The following is a 20,142-nucleotide window of genomic DNA, read 5'->3' as shown; positions in this document are numbered from 1 at the left end:
AGTAAGAGGGACAGCCCTTTAGATTGCACGTTTACTGAGCGTGGCTTGTCTTTTCTCTCTTTATGTGACACAGCCCATGACAACACACTTTGTATTTTTCATTTTGGCTGGGAATGTGACTCGGCGTGTGTGTGTGTGTGTGTGTGTGTGTGCAGAGCAAAAAGCGCACACAATCAGACGCGATAGTGGATGATGGATGAACCTAGCGAGCCTCGGCGTTTGTCGTCGTCGGGCCTGAGGCGTGAAGGTGGCGCGCACAAACATGCCGTTTTATGAGCTCGACAAACAGCTCTGCAGTCAAATTGTGTTATTTTGTCAGCGTCGTCTCCGCAGTGTTTGCGGCAAAATGTGCAGCATCATTATCATAAGAAAGAAGTGTGTCATATTTGTCACCTGAAGTGTTGTACGCTAAAACACCTTCTTCTCTTGTCCTGATGTATTTGTCAGAATGCTAGAGGTGTTGCTCTTGTCAAACGTCCCCACGATGTCATTTGAGGGTTTTTTTGCCAAAAGAGACAAGAGTCCAGCGGGTGGCGCCAGCTTTTGTGTGTGTGTGTGTGGATCGTGAAGTGTAAATGTAAAAAAACTAAAAGACTTGTCAACCTCGAACTCAGTTATTGCCACAAAGCTGCTTTTGATTGTCAGTGATGCGAGGTCATTGTCTCCGCCCAGCCCCGCCACTGTGGTACTACTCTCCTCTCTCTTTCTTTGATTAGCAGTGTTGCGTGGAGTATTGTGAGCCCCCATCCCGCCGTACTTAAGGCCAGATGAACATTCAATCCTCTTTGTCTCGGAGGCGCACCAAAGCGCCAGCGAGCTAACGGCGCATGTCAGCCAAAGGTCAACAAAGCCTTTTGTTAACTGGCACGTCACATCACCGTACGCCATATTTTGCGGCTGACCTTGCCTGAATTCATTGTACAACTGAGCACAGATCTGACAGCAAAGCAGACGGATACGAATGGGATTGATTCCGATGGCACATTTTGGGGGGAAATCCTGACCCAGCAGATGAGGGAGGCCTCATTTAGCTCTGCTTGAATCCCCATTTTCTCTTCTGCCTGCCAAGGTCATGAAGCACAAAACGTTTCTTTTGGGGCCTTTGGTGGAAATCCAACATGCAATTCCAGCAAAGGCTCCGACGTCGCTGGATTATTGCCGCCACGACCAGTCAAGCGTCGGAGCCTCGGGCAACCTCGCACGGGGACGCGTCCGTCGTCTTTGCCGTCCGCCCGGCTTTGGAGAAGCGTACCAAAGAGAGCGGCTATTTGTCACCGCCGTCCCCGAGAGGCCGGCTAAGGAGTTCCGCTCTTCAGCCAGAGGCGACGGATCGCTTTGCTTTGTCGGCTGAAGAGAAGATGTTAGTTTTATTCTGGCTCCCCCCGGAGCAGAACGAACAAGCTGCTAAGGAGGAGCGAGACTTTTCAAGATTTCACTTCCTAATCTGTACTTGGCCCTTTTCTTGCCTCCATTTGTGAGCGTCCGTTTCCTTATCTCCGCCGCTAATCCTCCACTTTCCAATCTTCTCTCCCATCCGTCCATTTTGGCGGATGAGCGAAGCCGTACTTCCACTTGTACCTTACTCTGCATGGCCACGTTAGGATGTCACAATTTACAGAGCGAAAGCGCTGGACTCCCTCCCCCCTCGAAAGCTCTCCACGCGGGGAGTTGTAATGCCGTGGGGAAAAACAACCAAGGTGACCGGCCGACGGGGCCTTCCTTTGCTCCTTCAGATATGGACTCTTATCAGAAGGCGCGCAGGCAGGCGGGCAGGCAGGCAGGCAGCCGGGCCGCCAGGCAGGCAGGCAGCCGGGCCGCCAGGCAGGCGTTTGGTGGAGCTGAGACCTAACAGGATTTCCAGAAGAGAGCGGCAAATGAGTGGCCAGGGGATGAAGACATAAGCAAGCGTAGCGGTGTGCGAGTGGCTCGAGTGTAATAATTGGGAGAAGTCGACCCTCTGGCCGGCCGGTCAATTCCCCCAAATCATCCTCCCCACGACATGCATTTTTTGTTTGACTCTGACTCTTTATCTGCTCTAGTGGTTGAATTTAGCCTCGAGCATGTTTGATTTCAATCCATCGGTAAATTGAGGCAAGCTATGGGGAAAAATGGCCACGGCCACGAAACAACAGCGTGTCTGTCGTCAATTTGGATCGAGCTCGCTGGATTTCCATGACGACTCGCGCAAACGGTGTAGCTAGCGGCGGCGTTGTTGTTTATTTCTGTTTTGATATTCCTCCTCACTTCTCTGCGTCATAGCGGCAAGCTGCCTACCTCCCGTTTCTTTGCTGTAGACGTTTATGACCGAAATAAGTCCATTCGCCGTCGATCTTAATTGAAAGACGTACATTGCAATGTTCCTGGTGGCACGTCTCTATGAAAAGCGTCACGCCACTTTGCCTGCCCCGTGATGTGTCATGTTGTTTTGCCTGAAACGGCGCCACAGCGCTTGAGATTCTTTTCTTTTCTTTGTCGTCGTGCCTTTTCAAACACAAAGGTCCGTTTTGTGACGGGCTCTTTTGCTCCTCTGACTCGCCCTTGACAGCCTTTCAATGTTTTCTTCCTGTGAACTGCTTTGATTTGGTTTGGAAGTCTTCCCGGCGGCTCGCGGCCCATCGTTGTGTCGGAACGTCTCGTGCGTGCGGTTGGTTTCCCGCGAGTTTAGCGCCCTCGGCCGAGTGGAGCAATTTGTTTGCGGATGGCTCCGAGCTTATTGTCTCAGCTTGACAGATGGAGCGAGCTCTGGCGCTCGGGTCGGCTCTCGGTCGGCGCTCGGGTCGGCGCTCGGGTCGGCTTCGGTGGCCGATCGCAGCTCGCCTGACAAAAGTCCTTTATTTAGACGGAGGCCGTCCGAGGAGAGTCTGTTAGCGGCTTGACCGCAGCACACCAAAGTAAACATTAGCAGGCGCTAGGACGGATCAATTGTGAGGACGTCCAAGTGGCAGCATGCATCATGAGAAAACGGAAGAGCGTTTTGTCATTGGCACATCAACGTGACGTGAGAATTATTTTCCACTTGAATCTCTCCAGGTGATGACAATCCTGGCTGAGAATCAATTTTGTAGCCACTGCTTTCCCCAGCACAGCATGTACTTAGCACAAGAACATTTTTAAACGCCGCTGGAGAGAGAGAGAGAGAGAGAGAGAGAGAAAGAGCATGAGGCTCACACGGCGTCCTTACGTTATCACATCCAACCTTGAGCAAAAGCGTGTGTCTTTAATTAAAAGTGACGGCGGGGCTAATGTCGTCCATCCAACACGGCTCACTTTCTCGCAGCCAAATGAAACGTCCCCGTTGTGGCCCGGCCCGACCCGGATGCACAAAGTGCAGCTTGGCTTTCTTCCATGAAGCGCCACAGACGAGAAGGGAGCACTTTAGCGCCCTCCGTCGTTTGAGCGTATGGTCAAGCTTGGCTTTTTTTCTTCACGATGCTTGTTCTTTCATGTCCGGGTTTCACGGCGTGATGGAGTCAAAAGGTCTCTTCTCTTCTTCTTCTTCTCATGCTTCTCTTTCTCATGCTGTCATAAAGTTGGGAATGACACGTTTGCACATCCAACAGATGCGGCACGACGCTGGCCGGCCGGCCGTCCGTCGGTTGTGTAACCAAACGCAATGACTCACCAGCAGCGCTCAAGAAGAGGAAGAAGAAATCGGACAATTTGCTCCCGGGCCCGGACTCGGGCGGACTTTGGACCAAAACAAAACGGATGACGATGTGCTGTGTTGATAGAAAGAGGTTGTTTGTGGCTGCCGGCTGCAGTTAGCCAGCCGGCCGGCCAGCCAGCCAGCATGCAATGAGAAGCAACTTTGCTTGGGGCAGCTATTTGCTGTGTGTCATAACCTTCCTTCCAGGGACGCACACGCACAAGCAGGCGTCAGGTAGTGATTTAATAAGCTGCCTTCAGTCGCCTGATAACTGCCGCTGCACTTTATAAAAAGCGTCAAGTGGATTTATTCTTCCCATTTGCATCTTCTTAAACGGGTAAAATTTGTATTTGTAGCTTGTCTCTGGGTGTGGGACAGAGCGAGCGAGCCAGGGAGCGACTTGAAATAGCTGTACAATTGTACCTTCCTGTAATGGTGCACCTTTGCTCACTGATTGCTTTTCTTTGTCTGCGCTGTAAGTTATCACCTGACGACGCAAAGCCCCTTTGACCCGGCCGACACCGATGATTGATCCTGCCGCTCGTGTAAATGCCGCCGCCGCAGCAGCCCGCCGCTGCTGTTATGCGACCAAGCGGAAAATTAGAAATCTCTTCATCCCATTTGAAATCCGATATCGCCCTCCGTCCTTTCCCTCCCTTCAGCTTCCACCTACTTGGCTGGCGTCTGTATCGAAAAGATGCATTTGTGTGTGTGTATGTACGTACACTTTTGCCAGCCACTCTTCACTGGGGGTGCTCCAATACTGCAAGAAGTGGCAGCAAAATGTTCAATGCACCGAATACGGACGTTTTCTTTTCTTTTTCTCAGGTACGACAGGACAAGGCGGGCCGCTGGTGGCCTCGCTGCCCGTGGCGGGACGGCCGCTGCGGCCCCAGCTGGACCTGAAGCACCTGCTGCCGTTCCGTCTCAACGGCTCGTCGCCGCTCAGCCTCTTCCCCAACTTCAACTCGGTGAGTGACTGCCGTTTGGTTTTCATTGGTCCCGGAATAGCTAGCGCCGCCGCCGCCGCGTGAGACACCGAAACGGTGAAGGCCTTCCTTGATGTCATTTTGGCTCCAAAACGCTTCACGCTGACTGAATGATTTCCCAGGCCTTGGTGGAGGTCTGGTCTGAGTGCTCTGCCTATGAATAATTCAAGCTGAAAGTTGGCGCGGTGTCCAGGTGTGGCCCGTGTATGTTTATTTCCGTGCGTGTCGGCTCCCTGAGCTTCCATCTGCAGATAAATGAAGCAGAAAGCACTCACAAAGCGAGGCGCTACGGGGCCGGGCAGGGCCGGGCAGGGCCGGGCAGGGCCGGGCAGGGCCGGGCAGGGCAGGGCCGTCCTTCTGGCCGTCCGTCACGCGCTCCGTTCAGCCGCTTTTCTCCTCTTTGAGACAAAAGAGGCATTTAGAGCAGAGTGGGCTCCGGATGTCTGCCGACACACAATGGGAACGTTCCTAAAACAAAGGCTCCATGCCCTGCCCTGCCCTGCCCTGCCCTGCCCAAGGTGGAAAGAGAAATTCACTTTCAGCCGAGTCCACAGTACACACAGACTTTTTGGGTTCTTTAAACTCAAGCTGATGCTGCGTGTGAGCAAACCTGAACTCGTGGAGGTTTCTCTTTTAGATGGACCCCGTGCAGAAGGCGGTGATCAATCACACCTTTGGCGTGCCGCAGCCCCTCAAGAAGAAGCAGATCATCTCCTGCAACATTTGCCACCTGCGCTTTAACTCCACGGTAAGGACGCATGGAATGATTTGACATGCAATGGCTGAACCTCCTTGCCTCCTTTGCTTGACTGCACTGACTGTGTGTGTTTTGGCACGAGGGATTAGACAGCAGGGAGGGAGAGAGAGCCTCCGTTTATCAGCTACGAGCAGAAACAATCAGCAGGCTCAGCAGGAAGCATTCACACACACACACACACACACGGAGGCGGGGAGTGAGTCACACACACACACACATATGGCAGGTCGTTTGATGCATATGCACAAAAGCAAAGTGGCAGACACGAGTGATACAAATGTTCAGAGGAGCTGCAAGATCTCGCAGGCCCTTCCTTCAACAAGCTATTTATCATTTTCATGCCGTCAAAGTGGCCTGGACTCCGGCATCAACCCAAATTTACACTCGGGGTGAGAGAGACGGTCGGTTTACTTGAGCGAGCGTGTCCAAAAGCGTCTCGGTAGCTTGGATTGGGACGTTTGGGCTTGATCCAATTTTCGACGTAGAGCCAGCCGTTTGTTCTGGCTTCAGGACATAATCAGCCCGTGGTTATTTATAGCGACAAAGCGTGAAAAGGCACTAATCAATCCACGTAGCGTTGTTGCGTCTTTTGGCTGCAGACACTCACTCAGCTGCTATGGGAGGATTGCTCTGCCACATTTGAAGCCTTTTCACAGCACAGTAGTGGGCGCTTTATTTCCAGGCATCATGCAAAACATACGTGATAGATAGGACATCCTAGCGAGACTGCCGCCCTCTCGCCCGCCCGCCACCACACTGTTGGTTCGTGCCCGGACGGCAACTCACCTTATTTTCCAGCTTGCGCTGCAATCTCTCATTGATTTCTTCAGATTGGACCACGCTTTGCTCTCCGCAATCACTTTGGAGCGCGGCAGGCCTCCTCTCATAGTTGTTGCGTATTTCACATGCAATTATACCTCTGGCCTCCCGGCGTGCCGCAGCCGTTATCAGGCGCAAACAGACCACCACCGCTCGCTCACAGTCTGCCTTTTTCTTTTTCTTTTTTTTTTTACATGGCCTGCCCGTCCAGCTGTCTTGCTCCGCCGAGACACGACGCGGATTAAAATCTCTTTTGGCTCTTTCTCGTTCTGGCTGTGCCGCAGAACCAGGCGGAGGCTCACTACAAAGGCCACAAGCACACACGCAAGCTCAAAGCCATGGAGGCGCAGAAGAACAGGCAGCGGCGGGCCGGCGAAGCCGCCGCTGCCGCCGCCGCGGCCAGGGAACGGGCCCGGAGCGAGATGGCGGACGTCGCGGCCACGCCCCCTGCTGCTGCCGCCGCCGCCGCCGACCCCAGCTCAGAGGAGGGAATAAGTACGTCAAAGCAAACGGAGAGGATGGCAAAGTCCGTAAGCGGGTCGTTATGCTCTTCTGAGCGGCGTCATTGCATGATTGGCTCCACGTGAAATTGAAAGCAGGCCGATAACACACCCGCTCCTCCAAACAGGTCCAATTCACAGACATCGTCGCTGAAGTCACGTTAGCTGATAATTGCTAACGGACTGAGGCTTTTTTTTTTTGCATTTGGACGCAAAAAGCTTTTGGTCAGAGCCACTTGAAAGACAAGTGGCTGCCGGGATTGCACGTGTGGGTGGCCCAAAATGCGTGATTGGAGTCTTCATGTCCGCATTTAAGAGGAGACATCAAAAATGACAAAGTGTTGGCAGGGACGGGACGGCTCGTGGCGGGCGGGCGGGCGGGCGTTCCCCCCGGAGACTGCGTCCATGATGCCAAGCGTCAATCAGCGTCATCTTTAATTGCGTGGAAGCCGCTGGCGCTAATGATGATTTCATCGTCAGCTTTTGGGCTCACGCGTAACGATGCTTGACATCAACCGGATCGATTCGGCGCGCTTTTTAATTGGACTCTTCAAGCGTGGATTCATTTCCGCCTCGTGCCACATTGATCCGTAAAGGAGCGGCGGGCGGTGGCACTCCTCCCTCCCTCCCTCCCTCCGCCAATAGTCTGCTCTCGCCGCTGACACTTTGCCAATCTGGCCGGCGCTCGGAAAGGATTGTGTTTATTTGGCAACGGCGACACATCCCACGCGCGCTTGTCGCTCGCGCAATCGATTGATACGAGGCTTCGCGGCTCAGTCGGGAGCGCGTCAATCACGGAACTTCCGCAACGGAGACTCAAGCGATGCCATTTGACGGGGGCGCGTCCGTGGCCACGAAAGAGCCTTTGTTGCCGTCTGATTGCCAAGGCTGCCATTCTGTTCATGGTGTCTATGGCTCCTCCAGATTTGGTTGAAAATTCTCTCAGTACCATCGTCTGGGGATTTGTTCCATTCATCTGTTTGGAGACTGAAAGTTTGACGTTCCTTAAGAGTGGCTGGCTCTCACGAGTACAGCTCAGGAGGCTTGAGCAGCTTGAGTATCATTACGCCCTAATCTGGCTCCTTCCTCGATAGGTTCATTTTCACTGCTTATCTTCAGTGATGAATTGACTGGGGAAAGAAAAGTCAATGGTGGCAAAGGAGCAACAAATGAGTTGAAGCTCAAGTCGTTGGTCCCGGCTGAAATGAAGGAAACGTGAAATGCAAGTCAGTCCGCTGACATATCAGACAATATTGGAATTGTGTGTACGTCCCCGCAGGTCTTCGAGACTCCGACTCCCCGGACGTCAAAACGGAGGAGAGCTCGGACGCGGCGGCCGACGGAGCGGCGCCGCTCTCGCCGACCTCGCGGCTCTCTGACACGCCGTCTGACTCCGCCGCTCCGGAGGCGGCCGAGGGCTCGAGAGGCCGGGCGGACTCGTCCGGCGCCGACGGTGAGGCGCGGGCGGACGAGGAGGGCAAGAAGAGCAAAGCGCACCTTCACTGTCCCGTCTGCAAAGTGACCATGAACTCGGCTTCGCAGCTGGAAGCCCACAACAGCGGTACGGCGGACGTAGCTTTTGTCTCCTTGTGTGCCGGCTGGCGTCCTGATGCTCTCCGTGGCGCCCCCTAGGTACAAAACACAAGCTGATGCTGGAAGGTCAAAGCGTGCTGCCCCGCCGCCGCGGCAAGATGGCGGCGGCCCGCGCCAGCTATAAGAGCAAGCGGCTGGCCAGCAAAGGCAGCGTGGGCGTCACCAACAAGAGTTTTCAGTGCCGAGTGTGCGAGATCTTTGTCAACTCCGAGACGCAGCTCAGCCAGGTGTGTCGTAGTTTTCAATTGCCGAGCCTCATTTGAAGCCGCTCGAGTCGTCAAAGACGCAAGCAAACGCGTCAGCTTGTGCGCAAAGGGTGGTTTAGCGTCCCTCGATGTTCGGGCAACAGATGCCGATGCTGTTTTTTGTTTTTTTTTCCCCCCCCAGCACATGAACAGCAGACGGCACAAGGACCGAATGGCCGGAAAACCGCCCAAGCCCAAATTCAGCCCGCACAGCAAGAGCCAGCAGATCAGCTTAGCGGTGAGTACGAGCGACTCTGCCAAAAAGACAAGGATAGCTACGGCACGTCGTGAGCCGAGCACCCTCCCGCACACAGAGCGTGCGATGGAACGGCTGCGCGGGCGCCACTGTGTCGGCCATGAAGAAAGCTTTGGGCGACTACGGCCTGGCCTCGCTCTCCTCGCAGGTGAGTGCGCCGCCCGCCGTTGGGAACGCAAAAGCTTTGAGATATTTATTATGGATGAAGGCAACAGGCAAACATGCTCTTCAACTTAATAATGTGGCATTCATGCTGTGTTTTTGATCTTGTTATTAATTGATGAGATCTTTTCCAACCTCGAAAACTATGACATTGTGTCGATTTAAAAAAAAAAAAAAAAATCGGTTTTTCAAAATTGCTATTTCAATTTGCGAAAAGCCGCCGGCATTCCCGCTCACGCGCGATGAGATTGACTGAAATGTCCCGTGAGCCACGGCTGCTGTTTTTATTTGGAATAAGCACCAAACAAGGAGCAACTTGCCAAGCGCAAAGGTAAGAAAGGGGTTGCACCCATTGTAAGGCTGTCGTCATAGAAACAAAGGACGCAGTTTTTATCCATTTGGAGCTTAAAACGATGTCATGGAAACAAGCCACGCAACGCAATCCATTCAACAGCAGCACCGGTGGCCCCAAGACACCGTTCAGCTTTTGTCCTGAATGAGGCTCACATATATAGTATGCTTGAGCATCAAGTTGGGTGGGCTCACGTGATGTTCATCAACAAACATGTGCTTGAGCGGGGTGGGGCCGCCGGGGCCGCATATTTACCAAGTCAAACATGTCCTCCTTGTGTCTTCACCAGACCAAACTGGCCTTGCAGAAGCAGCTGACCAAGAGCTTGGCCGCAGGCTTCCTGCCCGGAGCCCTGGCGCCGCCCACCCTGTGCGCGGTTGCTGCCAACCCGCTGGCGCTACGCCCCCCGATGGGCGCCGCCGCCGCCTTCATACAGACGCCCTTCCTGGGGCCGGCGCTTTTCCGGCCCGCTCCGGGTCCTCTGCGGCCCGCGCACGCGCCCATCATCTTCTCCCCCTACTAATGCCCTCCCTGGTTGGTGTCCCCTCTCTCTGTGTGACCAAACTATGCAGTCAACTTGTCTTAAGGGAGAATGGCGACCCCCATCCATCACGCCTTCTTTCTGTTCCGGTGGTCACCGGCGAGGCGAGGCGAGGCAGCCAGGAGCGCATTGATAGCCATTTGATTTTACGCCTCTTACCGTGTGCCGTGTTTTGTAGACCAGTCTAGGTGTACGTTGAAGATAAGCTCCCTTTACTTGAGTGTGTGCTTTTCAAAATGTGTGACAGAGAACCTCAACGGCTCGGCAAACGCAAAGAAAATGTGTGTGTATATATATCTATATCTATAGATATATATATTCTGGCAAAAGAAAATGATAGCATACAAATAGTTTCCCCCCCTTCCAAACTCACTGTCCCACACTTTGAAAAGCCCTGCTTCACCTGATGTCCTTTTTCAAAACGGCTCCACATGGTGATCCATCCCGCTTGTGTCCGTTTGGCGCCACCCAAACCGCCTGAACACTTCACACCTTGACAAACCGACAAAGAGGAGGAGGAAGAGGAGGGTTTGATCGACAGCGTGGCGTGTGGGAGGGAACAAAAAAAGAAAAGCACAGTGTTACCACAGTGTTACCATGGCAACCACAAAAAAAGCACCTTAAAACTGCTTCGTACACACGAAAAATAAACAATCAGGTGATCACAAGGTTGACATTTAAAAGCAATAGCGACCACTTCCCTCACGCTGCGCTGCGAACGCCTGCCTGTCACGAGGTGACCACGACTCCTGTTGGTGACGTAGATCCTATGCATTTTTCTCTCATTGTGCAATATGTATAGTTGTGTGTGTGTGTGTGTGTGTGTGTGTGCGTGCGTGTGTGTGTGTGTGTGTGTGTGTGTGTGTGTGTGTGTGTGTGTGTGTGTGTGTGCGCGCGCGTGCGTGTGTGTCGTCTGTCGTGACAAAGCCAGTCTCCGCCATCTCCCGCCTCTCCGTAACAAGCAGCCGGCCGGCGGCCTCACCTATGTCTTCAGTGTAGAAAAGCCCGTAGAGGACGTATAAAGCTTTTATCAGAGTTAATATTGTTATGTGTACCATAGAAGACTAGACCCTATTCTTGTTTATTATTGACTTCTTTTTTTAAGTACAAGGCCTTTTTTTAAAAGCGGGGAAAAAAGAAAATAAAAATCAAGAGTGTCCCAGGCCTTCTCAGGGGTGACCGGGTTGCGACCGATCCATCCGCGTTCAGGGTATCGCTCGGCCCGTCGTCATGGCCACAACAAGCGGGACGCGACGTGAAGAGAGCTTGTACCCGATGGATTTTTGGGAAATAAAAAAAGCTTTTAGAATTTCTTAAATGCTTATCATGGATTTGTCTGTCTGTTTAGTTGCAATTCGGCTTTGAGTCTCGTGCTGCCTTCAGTGACAATCTGAATCATAAGTTTCCCCGCACAATCATAGTGACGACAAAATCGGTTAAACAGATGGATATGCAAATGTTTTGAATTGCAAATGACAAACGATTTCAATTCTTATCTCAGGGCACGAGTGTATTTGATTTCATTTCCAAAAAATAGCACCATTGAAACTCAAATGATAAACATGTGCAATGACCTCAATTTGAAAAGGAAAAAAGGAACATGACAGAAATGGGACATATGAGATGAAATGGCCCTCTCGGGGAGCTGCGCTGCGCTTCATAAATGTTCCACTTGAGGTTTTCTCTCATCTGCCATGATTAACCTTTGCAGGCAGCGAGCGCAACTGCGGAACCAGAGTGTCATTTTTCACCACGTTAACATCTGTGACCTTGTGTAATGCTTTCATCGTCCCCAAAGGCCCTAAAATGGCTCCCGGATGCCATCGTTCATTTTGCTTTTGACAGGTATGTGTTCAAATTGTTTGTATTTGTCAATCAATCAATGTGAACTTGTTTAGTTGAATGGCCTATAAAATGCTCATCTCAGCTAGGGGCTATGCTAGTAATATGTGGCCTCTGACATTGAGCAACTTTCTGACACTGGGAATTCATTCATTCCCGAGTATCTTGATGAGACGCGACCAACGCTGTACTGAGCTAATACGATACTAGGGCGTCCTCTAGCGGCCGTGTAAGGCAACGGCACGCTAACTATCCCTTTCAAGGAGCTGTCGTAACCAAGCCATCGTTTGGCTGCAGATGAAAGCAATTGTTTTTGAAGCGATTCAAAACGTTGAGTGTACAAGAGTCTGGAATTAGAGCTTTGCTTCATAGGTGAGGCAAAAATACTTCAATTGTTTATTGAAGATGCAAACAAATGCGATTTAAAAGTATAACACACTTCATTTGAAAGGCATGACCATTAACAATAACACATTTGAAACAATTGGTCCCTGGAAAAAGCTGCACAATTGAAACGCTATAAACACCCATAGCGCACGTAGCTGTAATGACGGCATCGTGGCCTCCATATTTAATGTGGAAAATCCTTTAGTGAGTGTCAAATGATGATCAAATCATCTAACAGCAAATAAAGGGAAGCAAGCGGTGGAACAAAGCTCCCCCAGTTACCGTACGCAGTCAACGGCTTGCGATAGCTCTAAAATACGGGATGGCCATTAAAGTGACATGATTGAAAGTGTGAACGCTGCTGACACGGTGATGTGAACAACTATTTGCCGCCCCTTTCCAATTTCTCTGCATATTTACCACACTTAAATGTGATATGATTCTGGCATAAATAATTACAGGGGAAAAAAATCAAGGAAGGCTGAAAGTGCACAAGCATCTTTGCCCTGAATCAGATTAGCTTGACATGGCAAGGCTGAATTTTAAAATATGTAAAAAATAAAAAAAGAGGGCAAATCCCCCCCCCGACTCCACGCGCTGTGTTTTTGCACGTCCGTCCGTCCGTCCTTCCATCAGCCGTCCGTTGGCCCGCTGCCCTTGTTCTTGTTGCGGCTGAGCGGGAAGGTGGACTTGCTCTGCGGCTGCGTCATTTTGCTGGCCAGGTACACAAAAGGCTCGACGAGCGTGCGGCGGTCGGCCACCGACAGCTCCCACAGGCGCACCTTCTCGTTCTTGGCCCAGTTCTGCGCCATGTTGGCGTCCACGCGCCGTTCCTCCTGCTTGTCCAGCTTGTTGCCCAGGACCACGATGGTTACCTGTGTATTTTTAAGTCTGCTTTATTAACTTCCGCTTTCAGTGACTAGTCAAACACACTGGGTGAGGCAAAAAGTCAAATTGTACCTCCTTCTTGTCTCTGTGCCGGTCGATGTCCTTCTTAAGAGCCTCCATGCGCTTGAAAGACTCCTTGCTGTCGATGCTGTAGACCAGTACGAAGCCGTCGGCGAAGCCGTAGTAATGCCGGGGGAATTCCGTGCCGTCGCGGAGCCCTCGGGTGTCGTAAAAGCGCACCTGCTCGCGGGTGCCCCGATCGGTCTCGATAGATCCGATGTAGATGTCCTCCAGCGTCTCCATGGTCTCGGAACCTGAGGAATACACGGCGGGCGAGGCAGCTCAGGCACGACGTGAGAAGACACATTTGCATCCATCCATCCATCCATCTCTATATGATGAATGTGTTACACTGAGCAACAGGCGGTACACCCTTGAAACGGATGTCAATCAAGAAGTGATCCGAAGTACCTGCGACATGATTGGCGTACAATAGCTGCTCCAACACGGCCGTTTTACCAACTGCAGCCTGGCCACACACCACCACTTTGCAGCTTTTCCCCATGACGCTCCTCTCTCTGCACCCGGTCGAAATAAAACAGATGAAGACGGAATTTTCTTGTTTGCTCGCTCGCTCGCTCGCTCGATGAACTCGGTTTAACAACAATGTAGCTTAGTTTTAGCTTTCACATCATCTCAACCGAGTAGTGGGACGACAGCTAATCGCTCATGCCACGAAATCAACAGCTTATATTGAAGCGCATTTATAAAAGTGAACACGCCAGTGCGTGCTAGATGCGATCAAACATACAAGTAAAAATACAGTATTTGATCGCACAGTGCTGCGTGTTTACGCTTCCTTCCCTCGAAGTCCGGAAGTGAGAGTCGTCGTGACGTATGGTGCGAACGCGCATCTGGGTGCGCGTGCCAGCACTCGTAACGAATTAACATAGACATATAGAAATATATATTTTTTAAAAACATCCATTTTTTCGTCCACCAAAAATATATTGGTGTTTTATCATTGATTCTGACAAGGGGGATGACTTCCTGTTTATGATGACGCCACGACGACTGCAGCATTTGACCCCGCCCCCCTACCTTCACGTCAAAATGGCGGCGAAGCGGTGCGATGCTGGGAACATGGAACCCGACATCGAACTCCTTAGCGACGACGAATTGGAACGGTAGGACGCACGGACAGCGGCCGAACCGAAACGAAACGAACCACCCGCGTGGTTTTCGAGTTCTGTTTCACACCGAACGCCTCCGAGTGCTGGCATCGTGTCACGAAGCTAGCAAAGCTAGCCGCTATATGCAGGCGTCCGTCCATGTTATTGTCCTCCGCTTACCGACAGCCTCCCTGCGCTTGATAGTGGTAGTTACATGCAGAGGTTGTCAGTTCCTCGTTTATTGTTGTTATCTTTTTCTTTCGTGGAACGATCATTCTCGAAAGTTCGGACGGAGCGGTCGTGACGTTCAAACAATCAATTTCCCCAAAAAGTCTTGGCCACAGTTGGTGAGCAAGCAGCGTGCTTGGTGCGGTGTCATATGTGCGTTCCTTGACTCCTTTCTAAGTTTAGCCAACCAGTGGGGCTCGTCCTCGGACTGTGTCCATCCATTCACAGCCTTACACTGTACTCGACACAAGTTTGGTTTTCCGGGGAAATTGACTCCTCTTAGTGATTGCGCTACTTGCCTGCTCATGTGGTCAGACCGTGTCAAGTATTCATTGAACATGGCAAAAGCCTACAACACCGGTTCGAGATGTGTATTTGTGCGATTATGTGGCACAACGGCTTTGTTATTTCAAAAGAAATTGCATTTGTGCCCACCATAGGGAAGCCGATGGCTACAAAGAGCAAGGCAATGCGTTCTACATCCAGAAGGATTACGCAGAAGCCTTCAATTACTACACCAAGGCCATTGGTATTTGATGATGAACTTGCATGATTTTGCTTGTGGAGACTTCAGTTTTTCTTCTTTCTCGCAGACATGTGTCCAAAGAACGCCAGTTACTACGGCAACCGAGCGGCCACTCTGATGATGCTGTGTCGGTACCGTGAGGCTTTGGAGGATTCCCAGCAAGCAGTGAGGCTGGATAACTCCTTCATGAAGGTGCATTGAGGAACTCTAATAGGAGTACCTACCCAGTGTGTGGTTTTGTCGCACTAATTAAGCCGCGTGGCTGTCCAGGGGCACTTGCGAGAGGGGAAGTGTCACCTGTCCCTCGGCAACGCCATGGCGGCCTCCCGCTGCTTCCAGAAGGTCCTAGAGCTGGAGGCCGAGAACAGCCAAGCCCAGCAGGAGGTCGGTTGGTTCCGGCAAAGAAGCCCGTGGCAACTTCCCTTCCAATTTCAAAACGAGACACCTCCCTTTCAGCTCAAGAGCGCCGAGTCTGTCCTGGAATACGAGCGGATGGCAGAGATGGGCTTTGACAAGAGAGACTACCGCATGGTAGGTTTTTCCACCAGGCCCGACGAGGCTTCTGGATAATGCCGCGGCGCGTCCGTCCGTCCGTCTCCAGGTGGTCTTCTGCATGGACCGAGCTTTGGAGTCCGCCCCGGCCTGCCATCGGTTCAAGATACTGAAAGCCGAGTGCTTGGCCCTGCTGGGACGCTACCCGGAAGCCCAGTCGGTGGCCAGGTCTGGTGACGCTACACCGTGCGCGCTACTCTATTGCGTGGAACGCCGCTTTCGTCCAGCAAAAACCGATCATCGACAAACAAAAACGTTTCATCGTCGGACCATTCCCGTGCGTGCGTGCGTGCGTGCGTGCGTGCTTTCGTGCGTGCTTTCGTGCGTGTGTTTTTAACACGGCTCTTCCATTCTTAGCGACATTTTAAGAATGGACTCCACCAACGCGGATGCGCTGTACGTGCGCGGCCTTTGTCTCTACTACGAGGACTGCATCGACAAGGCGGTCCAGTTCTTTGTACAGGCCCTGCGCATGGCTCCGGATCACGAGAAAGCCCGGCTCGCCTGTCGAGTCAGTATTGGAGTCTTCCCGTACCTGTTGTCGTACCTGTTGTTGTTGTTTTTTTAAGACGTGTTCTGTTCAGAACGCCAAAGCGCTGAAGGCCAAGAAGGAGGAGGGCAACAAGGCGTTCAAGGAGGGCAGCTTTGACGCCGCCTACGTCCTCTACTCTGAGGCGCTAACAATAGACCCCAACAACATCAAGACCAACGCCAAGCTGTACTGTAACAGAGCCACGGTGGGCTCCAAGGTAGGCACGCGGCTGCTTATGGGGCTAAAACGATACCTAGTTGCGGCTCGCTCGCTCGCTCGTCTCGTTGGAGTCATTGCAACTGGTGCGATCGGCCCATCGCCGCTGCTTCTTGTCTTTTAGCTGAAGAAAGTGGAACAGGCCATCGAAGACTGCACAAAAGCCATTAAGCTGGATGAGACCTACATCAAGGCCTATTTGCGGCGAGCGCAATGGTACCAAACGTGCGCTTTCATTTCACCGCCGCGTCGAGTCGCGTGCTGTTACATCCCGTCCGCTTGTGACCTCGCAGCTACATGGACACGGAGCAGTACGAAGAGGCCGTTCGAGACTACGAGAAGGTTTACCAGACAGAGAAGACAAAAGGTAACGAGCAGAGAGAGCGTTTGGAATCCGTTGAGGGCAGCCTACGGCTCACAATATCAAGCATTATATACGTACACAGCCTGAGGCCCCCCCTCCCCTCCCCTCCCTCCAACTCGTAGAGCACAAGCAGCTGTTAAAACACGCACAGCTGGAGCTCAAGAAAAGCAAGCGGAAAGACTACTACAAGGTGCTCGGCGTAGACAAGAACGCAACCGAGGAGGAGATCAAGAAGGCGTACCGCAAACGGGCTCTCTTACATCACCCAGGTAGCCGCGTCACTCAAATGCCCCCCTCACTGGAATGCTCCCCTGAACGACCGCCGCTTCCTCTCAGATCGGCACAGCGGCGCAAGCGCGGAGGTGCAAAAGGAAGAGGAGAGGAAATTCAAGGAGGTGGGCGAGGCCTTCAGCGTGTTGTCGGACCCCAAGAAGAAGTCGCGCTACGACAGCGGACAGGACCTGGAGGACGAGGGCATGAACATGGGAGGTAAGCGGCTCTCCCGTCGGTACGGCGGCCCTTTTTCCCACACTGACGCCTTGTCCCACCACTACCGCCAGATTTTGACGCCAACAACATTTTCAAGGCCTTCTTCGGTGCTCCGGGAGGTTTTAGTTTTGAAGGTAAGTGGTAAGCATAGGTTCAAATGTAACAGCCTGCCTCCCTGCATTTCATCCACCCAGCACAAGTTAGCTAGCGGTCTAACCTTGTATTTACCTTTCAGCCTCCGGGCCAGGAAATTTCTTCTTCCAGTTCGGTTAAGCGGGCCGCTTTCCCACCGTCCGACACGACCTTAGGACCTGTCGCCGCCGCACGCCGCCCCCTCCGCCCGCCCGCCCGACCCACCGGCTGTATCTTTGAGGAGATGCGGATAGATCCTTGTCATCTCCGTCAATGCAGCCACCTCCAGACACGCTGAAACCAAACTCAAACTAGCCGTAAATCCAAGACATTTGAAGTGAACGTCGTGCAGCTACCCTTTTTTTTTTTTTTTTTATTCTTTTTTTTTTTTTAAAGAGGGTCCATGCGGGAAGTAAAGACTGCTACCTGCTCTGCATGAAACTGCAACCTCCATTTTCTCATTTGAAGTATCTAACGGGGACGGTCGCTAAACGGCACCCTCGCTAGTGGGAGCTGCGTCGTGTGTATGGAAGGACACATTTTATATTTGAAGTTGCCATCCGCAGATTGCTGCATTGCACATGTGACTGGAATGTATCATTTTGATTAGTCATTTTTGTTTTGTTATCCTCTTATTTTGTTTGATATTTATTGTTGTTCTCCCCCCCCCCACACACACACATACACACACACACTCCCCCTGCAGTGCCAGTCACAGCTTCTTATCCAAGCAACAAAACACTTGGGTACAATAATTGGGTACAACACAATGAATAGATGGGAGCATACTTAGAATGTTGTCTATGAAAAAAATGGGTCCAGACATACTTTCTCTTGACGTAGATAAGGTGGGAAAAATCCAGGCGTCCTCACCATTACTGTCATTATCGTTTTGGTGAAACCCTCCTGTTTATAACAACAGTGTCAATAAAGTCAAGGCCTCGCCTATCTTTCTTTACAGGTTATTACATCCAAATAGGGAAAAGCGATACAAATGCTGTATCAAAAACAGGATCTAAATTTGATTGGATTTTTGATCTGCGCTGAATCATACTAAGGGAAATAGATAGTTTGCATTTACTTAGGAAGTACAGTAACTTCTCCCAAAAGTGGAGAGGCGAGTTTAAAATAAGATTTAGATGTATTCCTAATTATTGTACGTGAAGTTAACCCCAAACTCTCATTGGCTCAAATGAGACAAGTACATATACCTAATGCGGTGTCGTGTCGAGTGAGAAAATCTGCACACATTTTCCGGCCGGGAGGGAGGGAGGGAGCGCCGTTGCTCTTATTTGTTCCCGCGGTTGCCAGGTTACCGAGCCAGTGAGGCGCTTCTTGCTGTCTTTGTCTTTTTTTTTTTTTCTTTCTTTCTTTCTTTTCACTCATTAGGCCAAATTCTCTGGGTAAACAATGTCTGAAACAGAGTCTGAGTGTAAAAGTCCGAAGGCGAAAGGTGTTTTCTCCACTTTAATGGCGGATGGTGACTGGTTGCTGCTCAAGGGAGAGTGTGAAAAAGCAGTCGAAAGCTACAGCACGGTGAGTGAGCGTGTTAAATGCTTACATGTTAAATAACTTGAGCATAAATCGAAGCCGATCAAATTGTAAACAAAAACGTTTTCCCGACTGAGTTGAAAAGAAACTTATTTTCCAACATGAAATTCAAATTCGCAGTCAGCAATTCTCCCGTAAGTGTCTATTATATATGATGTAACAGGCTCTGACACTCAAACCTGAAGACAAATACTGCTTTGTGGGTCGCTCCAAGTGCTACCTAAAGATGGGTCAATACGAAAATGCCCTGAGGGACGCCGAAGCTTCACTTCAAGAAGACCACTCCTTTTTGGAGGTATGCCTTTTTGACATCACAGTAAACAATTGTGTGGCACAAATGATACAATTATCATTTGTTTTTGTTTAAAATGAGGGCTTGTACCAGAAGGCCGAGGCTTTGTACTGCTTGGGGGAATTTGAATTTGCGCTAGTGTTTTACCACCAAGGGCTGAAGCTGCGCCCTCAAGTCCACGAGTTCCAGCTGGGAATCCAGAAAGCGCAGGAAGCCATTGAGAACGCCGTCATTGGTATGCGACCGACACTAAAGATGGAAGTGCGTCACGCTCCTGAGAGCGCCGTCTCGATACTTGTGTCTACTCAGTTCCTCCTGCCGTCAAACAGAAGGTTAAAGCAGACGTGCTGCAAAAAGATGCGGAGGTAATCGCATCAAGTTGCTTTCTCTGTACTTATTATGATTTGACACAAACAATCTCACACAGCAGATGACAGCAGCCAAGAAGCCACACGCCTCTGAGACAGAGAAGAAGAGCAAGAAATACCTGGGGGAGTTTTACGAAGACAGGAAGTATCTGGAGAACTTGTTAAAGGATGAAGGTACATTTTTTTATTTTCACCATTCCAATTATTGAAGTGGCTGGAGAGAGGGAAGTCTGGGAGTCCCTCCTAAAGCTGCTGCCCCTGCGACCCGACCCCGGATTAGCGGAAGATGGATGGATGAAATTTGTGTTTTTAATTCAACGCCAAATGCATATGTCCCCGTTGACTGCACACTGTTTTATGCTGATCTGCAGCCTTGGTGAAAAGCAAGACGAGAAACGGCAAGCAACTGCGGGACGTCATCCAGGGCTGCCTCACATACTTGGATGACTGCGCTGACTTCTGGAACCAGCAGAAGCCTCCGTGTCCTTCACCCAAAGACCCTCAAAGACAACCAACCAAGCACGCGAGCCAAAACGCCTGCCCGTGCCCCCACGGAAGCCGCACATGTAATACTTAAGAGCCCACTGACACATATCGTTGAATTAGATTTGTAGTTATTTCTTTGAAAAAGCACAGGAATAAAAACAGTATGATGTCGTGTTATTTGGCTAGTTTTTCATTTCAAACGCTTATCGGGTATATTCATGTTGAAACGACCTCTTGAAGTTACCTGATGCTCTTCA

General features: G+C 51.2%; 4 protein-coding genes and 1 long non-coding RNA gene across 10 annotated transcripts in view; 3 read left to right on the top strand and 2 right to left on the bottom strand.

Moving 5' to 3' along the window:
- znf385c (zinc finger protein 385C) overlaps positions 1-11,131 on the top strand; it is a 28,548-nt gene extending 17,417 nt beyond the window's left edge. Inside the window, exons 3-10 of the mRNA XM_085934714.1 lie at positions 4,475-4,617; positions 5,273-5,383; positions 6,496-6,706; positions 7,991-8,272; positions 8,344-8,531; positions 8,692-8,787; positions 8,864-8,953; positions 9,609-11,131. Coding sequence (XP_085790840.1) covers positions 4,475-4,617; positions 5,273-5,383; positions 6,496-6,706; positions 7,991-8,272; positions 8,344-8,531; positions 8,692-8,787; positions 8,864-8,953; positions 9,609-9,842 — 1,355 coding nt within the window. The 3' untranslated portion in view covers positions 9,843-11,131. The remainder of the gene's footprint in view (positions 1-4,474; positions 4,618-5,272; positions 5,384-6,495; positions 6,707-7,990; positions 8,273-8,343; positions 8,532-8,691; positions 8,788-8,863; positions 8,954-9,608) is intronic.
- On the bottom strand, positions 3,810-7,380 carry LOC147043695 (uncharacterized). Its single transcript, XR_015068556.1, has 3 exons — positions 6,179-7,380; positions 5,246-5,349; positions 3,810-5,033 (listed from the first exon to the last, which is right to left on the bottom strand). It is a non-coding gene; the product is annotated as an uncharacterized LOC147043695 (long non-coding RNA).
- A 928-nt stretch (positions 11,132-12,059) lies between the features above and the next one.
- Positions 12,060-14,439, bottom strand: nkiras2 (NFKB inhibitor interacting Ras-like 2). 4 transcript variants are annotated; one of them, XM_085934391.1, is made up of 4 exons: positions 14,330-14,439; positions 13,449-13,555; positions 13,050-13,291; positions 12,060-12,964 (listed from the first exon to the last, which is right to left on the bottom strand). In XM_085934391.1, the coding sequence occupies exons 1-4, from the start codon at positions 14,422-14,424 to the stop codon at positions 12,722-12,724; spliced, it is 687 nt and encodes a 228-aa protein (XP_085790517.1). In that variant the 5' UTR covers positions 14,425-14,439; the 3' UTR covers positions 12,060-12,721. The 4 variants fall into 4 exon arrangements, with proteins under 4 accessions (XP_085790517.1, XP_085790514.1, XP_085790515.1 ...); XM_085934388.1 differs by lacking the exon at positions 14,330-14,439 and adding an exon at positions 13,789-14,016; XM_085934389.1 differs by lacking the exon at positions 14,330-14,439 and adding an exon at positions 13,816-14,016.
- On the top strand, positions 14,016-18,136 carry dnajc7 (DnaJ (Hsp40) homolog, subfamily C, member 7). 2 transcript variants are annotated; one of them, XM_085934385.1, is made up of 14 exons: positions 14,016-14,164; positions 14,818-14,906; positions 14,971-15,095; positions 15,174-15,287; positions 15,360-15,434; positions 15,505-15,623; positions 15,813-15,966; positions 16,040-16,204; positions 16,328-16,419; positions 16,497-16,570; positions 16,690-16,836; positions 16,904-17,056; positions 17,128-17,190; positions 17,292-18,136. In XM_085934385.1, exons 1-14 carry the CDS (start codon positions 14,034-14,036, stop codon positions 17,327-17,329), a joined length of 1,539 nt encoding a protein of 512 aa, XP_085790511.1. In that variant the 5' UTR covers positions 14,016-14,033; the 3' UTR covers positions 17,330-18,136. The 2 variants fall into 2 exon arrangements, with proteins under 2 accessions (XP_085790511.1, XP_085790512.1); XM_085934386.1 differs by lacking the exon at positions 14,818-14,906 and having other exon boundaries at positions 14,063-14,164.
- A 439-nt stretch (positions 18,137-18,575) lies between these two features.
- Positions 18,576-20,110, top strand: odad4 (outer dynein arm docking complex subunit 4). Of its 2 annotated transcripts, none has more exons than XM_085934427.1 (6): positions 18,576-18,724; positions 18,903-19,034; positions 19,113-19,266; positions 19,341-19,396; positions 19,462-19,573; positions 19,771-20,110. In XM_085934427.1, the coding sequence occupies exons 1-6, from the start codon at positions 18,599-18,601 to the stop codon at positions 19,974-19,976; spliced, it is 786 nt and encodes a 261-aa protein (XP_085790553.1). In that variant the 5' UTR covers positions 18,576-18,598; the 3' UTR covers positions 19,977-20,110. The 2 variants fall into 2 exon arrangements, with proteins under 2 accessions (XP_085790553.1, XP_085790552.1); XM_085934426.1 differs by having other exon boundaries at positions 19,459-19,573.
- Positions 20,111-20,142: the final 32 nt, after the last annotated feature.

Source organism: Syngnathus leptorhynchus, chromosome 16 (assembly GCF_054491065.1).
Source record: "Syngnathus leptorhynchus isolate UIUO chromosome 16, UIUO_Slep, whole genome shotgun sequence".
In the NCBI taxonomy this organism is placed as follows: domain Eukaryota; kingdom Metazoa; phylum Chordata; class Actinopteri; order Syngnathiformes; family Syngnathidae; genus Syngnathus; species Syngnathus leptorhynchus.
This window is presented reverse-complemented; position numbering and strand designations above follow the sequence as displayed.